The 3,061-nt window shown below is 37.5% G+C and overlaps 1 protein-coding gene across 1 annotated transcript; it reads right to left on the bottom strand.

The window, feature by feature from the left end:
• Positions 1-296: 296 nt before the first annotated feature.
• LOC115957389 lies at positions 297-2,841 on the bottom strand. Its single transcript, XM_031075617.1, has 3 exons — positions 1,890-2,841; positions 1,211-1,741; positions 297-1,097 (listed from the first exon to the last, which is right to left on the bottom strand). Exons 1-3 carry the CDS (start codon positions 2,661-2,663, stop codon positions 984-986), a joined length of 1,419 nt encoding a protein of 472 aa, XP_030931477.1. The 5' UTR covers positions 2,664-2,841; the 3' UTR covers positions 297-983.
• Positions 2,842-3,061: the final 220 nt, after the last annotated feature.

Below are 3,061 nucleotides of genomic sequence, written 5' to 3'. Positions count from 1 at the left end.
TAATTATTGGATAATTTACCGGCCAATATATTTGCCTAATCGTATTAAATTTGGGGCTATTGGTCATTTCTGCAAAAAAAAAACCCTTATACTTTTGCCTTAGCTATTGGGATCTTACTAGCCAATACATTTGGTCTAGATTTTGCCTCTCTCAAGGTTCCACTTGATTTTGAACTTTCCTTTGGATTTGGGCTCATTGTAGCCCCATAAAAATAAAAGTAAAAAGAAGAATAAGAAGGGGTTTCAGAACAGAGGGTCAATAAACCTCGCTTTGCAAATAATTAGAGTCAATCGAATCACTGCAATATTTTTCTTTTGTTTTTATTTTAAAATCTTGATTTTGCAGTCTACTAGAATGTTTATTTCCTAAAACTAAAAAGATAATTATTAGTTTACATGAATAGTACAATGCAAAGTGTACATTGTAGGCAACAAATGTGTCAATGTTAGCCACTTCTCCAGAAGTGGCAAATATTCGCCTACAAGGTGCATTGTAAATTGTTCTATTCATGTAAACTAAATATACTGAATTTTCTTTTGAGTAATACATAAATTTCATTACATTGCTATAATATCAACCTCCCAATATTGGTAAGATTAAATTTGGATTGTTGTTGAGCTCCTCAAAGTAACCAAAGAATGGATCATTGCTAGCAAAAAAATTCCCAAATTTCTCCTTGGATCTCCTGTAATCAGAAATTTTTGGCTCTCTGCTTTGCCGGTCTTCTGATAGTCTTACATTCGAGAAAGCCAACAACAATGAGAAATTCTCAAGGACGATAGCTCTCTGAACCGAACATGAAACGAGCTCACTAAACTATACAGTGATCAATATTCAAATTGTATATATATGGCTTAGGCCAGTGACTTTCCTATTATCTGTGATAATGATCTATGGTTAATGATGCCTCTACTACTATCTGCTGTCCATCTGGAACAATAATGCCAAATCATAGGAGTAACCTACATTGTGTTGAACACTATTATGGATGCATGTAAATTAACTCCTCGTCTTTGCATTCTCTAATTGCAACTTCCATAACTTCACCAGCAGAAGAAGGTAACACATCACAACAATGCCTTCTTGGAGCCTGCAACTGAATTACAAAGAGAATACGTATCAGAAATCAGTAATGACAATTATTTCATGGGACTCCAAGCATGTATAAATAATTGAACTTCTTATGTACAAAACCTGATTAGCAAATACCTGTTTAATATCAAGGTCTAACTTATGTGAGAGCACTCTGATCTCTTGCACTTTCCTTGGTGAAGCCATGTCATGTGAGCAATTTACAAAAGACTTCTTGTAATTGCTCTTGATTCCATCCCTATTGGAAGATATACCATCAAAAAAGAAAATGGTAGGTCTTCTACAAGGGTCAGAATGAAGTTGTCTTGCATTAAATGTATAGGCTTCTGCCAAAGGGCTTCCTTTTTTCCACGGCTGGAATGTTTGTTGCACATGGAGAACGTCTGGCAAAAATATATGGTTTGGGAATATTTGAACAGCATAACCCCATGAAACAGAAACGGTCCATGAAAACCATCTATCATAGCAAATTGATTGTTGTAAGATTCTCTGGGAATCAACATTCGCAGCTTCAAATAAATGTTTTAGAGCTTTAGTGGTTGTCATTTTTGGGAAGATAGGGTCTAGGTGATCCAAGTGATGCAGGGATACCAAGGGTGTAACTGGATGTGCAGCTAATAGACCAAACAAATCGCCCCGCACATCAACCTTAAATTTCACAAACCATAATGAAAAAAAATTATTAATTTTAGATTATAAAGGAAAATTGCTGATGAACTTAACTGTTAATTTATAACTGCCAAAATGTGATAAGATTTGCAAACCTTGTGTCAGAGTTTAACAAATTGATATATACCTGATGGAAACCTGGCTCATGTGTCAAAGTAACTCCAAGCTCTGCCAAGCAAGTGTAGACCCTTGAATCACTTCCATAGAGATGTGGATACCGTTCTATACAAGAATCGAAAACCTTTGCCAGAATTTTTGCCAAGGGGTAACTTATAGCAAAACCTGCCCCTCCAAAAGCCATTCCAAATCCAAAAAACCTGTTCTGCTCGAAAATCTCAGAGTGAGTCCCAATGTAGTACCAGAGGCCATGATCATACTTTGAGAGAGTCTTTACCAAATTGTCTGGAAAGAAAACCGTGTCATCATCCCCAAACACATACCAACGCACATCAGAATGATTGAGTGCCACAGTCTCGGAAACAACACGTGCCACGCGAATCGCTGACCTGAGGCCATTCCTGTAAGTGTACCGAAATCGTGAAGTGTCTTCAGAGATGCAAACCGGTGGAAGAGAAGTATCATTGTTGGCAGGTTCATGATCAGGTGGAGGGCTTTCAAGGAACACGCATCCTCTCATTTGGCGAGGTTTCCACCAAAGCCGAACATACTCCTTCCTCTTAGTCCAAGATTTCTGGTTAGAGGCAATCCCAAACACAATATGCTCGAGAGAGGTTGGTGCATGAACATGTTCAGATGATGAAGAATATGTATGTAACAAGTTTGAAGAACATGTGAGGAGTAGTGACACAAGAAGATAGATTACACATACAGAAGATGAGACAATAACGAGGTTTATGAAACGAGATGGTTGGTTTTTGGAGGGTGATTGAACAAACAGCATGTTTACTAAGGAGAATAGGAAAGGAAATGGTTTTGTTGGGGATGGTTGTTGCTACCTTGGAACTAAGGTTCTTTAAGCTTTCTTATGAAAAGTAGAATATAATAAGGGTGAAGCATAGGAACTTTAGTAATTTCATTTGACTAGCGCAATCAACGGCGAAAGCAAGACGAAAATCTTGAAGTCGTATAAGTTTGTTACTTCTCCAAGGGTGGGAAAGAAACATATGGGGTAGGTCTTGACAAGCAGTAGAGTCTAACCTTTTGCCAATCAGAGCCGTCCAAATGGTGGTATATTAATAAAAATTAGTCAAGTCATAATCTTGATGATATTGGTTTGCTGGTTGCAAAGATAGAGAGAGAGAGAGAGAAAGAGAGGAGAAAACGTGTCTTGTTGAGGTA

Source organism: Quercus lobata, chromosome 8, assembly GCF_001633185.2.
Source record: "Quercus lobata isolate SW786 chromosome 8, ValleyOak3.0 Primary Assembly, whole genome shotgun sequence".
NCBI classification, from domain to species: domain Eukaryota; kingdom Viridiplantae; phylum Streptophyta; class Magnoliopsida; order Fagales; family Fagaceae; genus Quercus; species Quercus lobata.
This window is presented reverse-complemented; position numbering and strand designations above follow the sequence as displayed.

What these genes read in the sequence shown, in the direction of transcription:
- LOC115957389 (XM_031075617.1), bottom strand. Translation starts at nt 2,663, where the DNA reads ATGCTGTTTGTTCAATCACCCTCCAAAAACCAACCATCTCGTTTCATA. An exon ending in ATGAGCCAGGTTTCCATCAG is followed by an intron (nt 1,742 to 1,889) that starts GTATATATCAAT and finishes GTGAAATTTAAG; the next exon opens with GTTGATGTGCGGGGCGATTT. An exon ending in TAGACCTTGATATTAAACAG is followed by an intron (nt 1,098 to 1,210) that starts GTATTTGCTAAT and finishes TTTGTAATTCAG; the next exon opens with TTGCAGGCTCCAAGAAGGCA.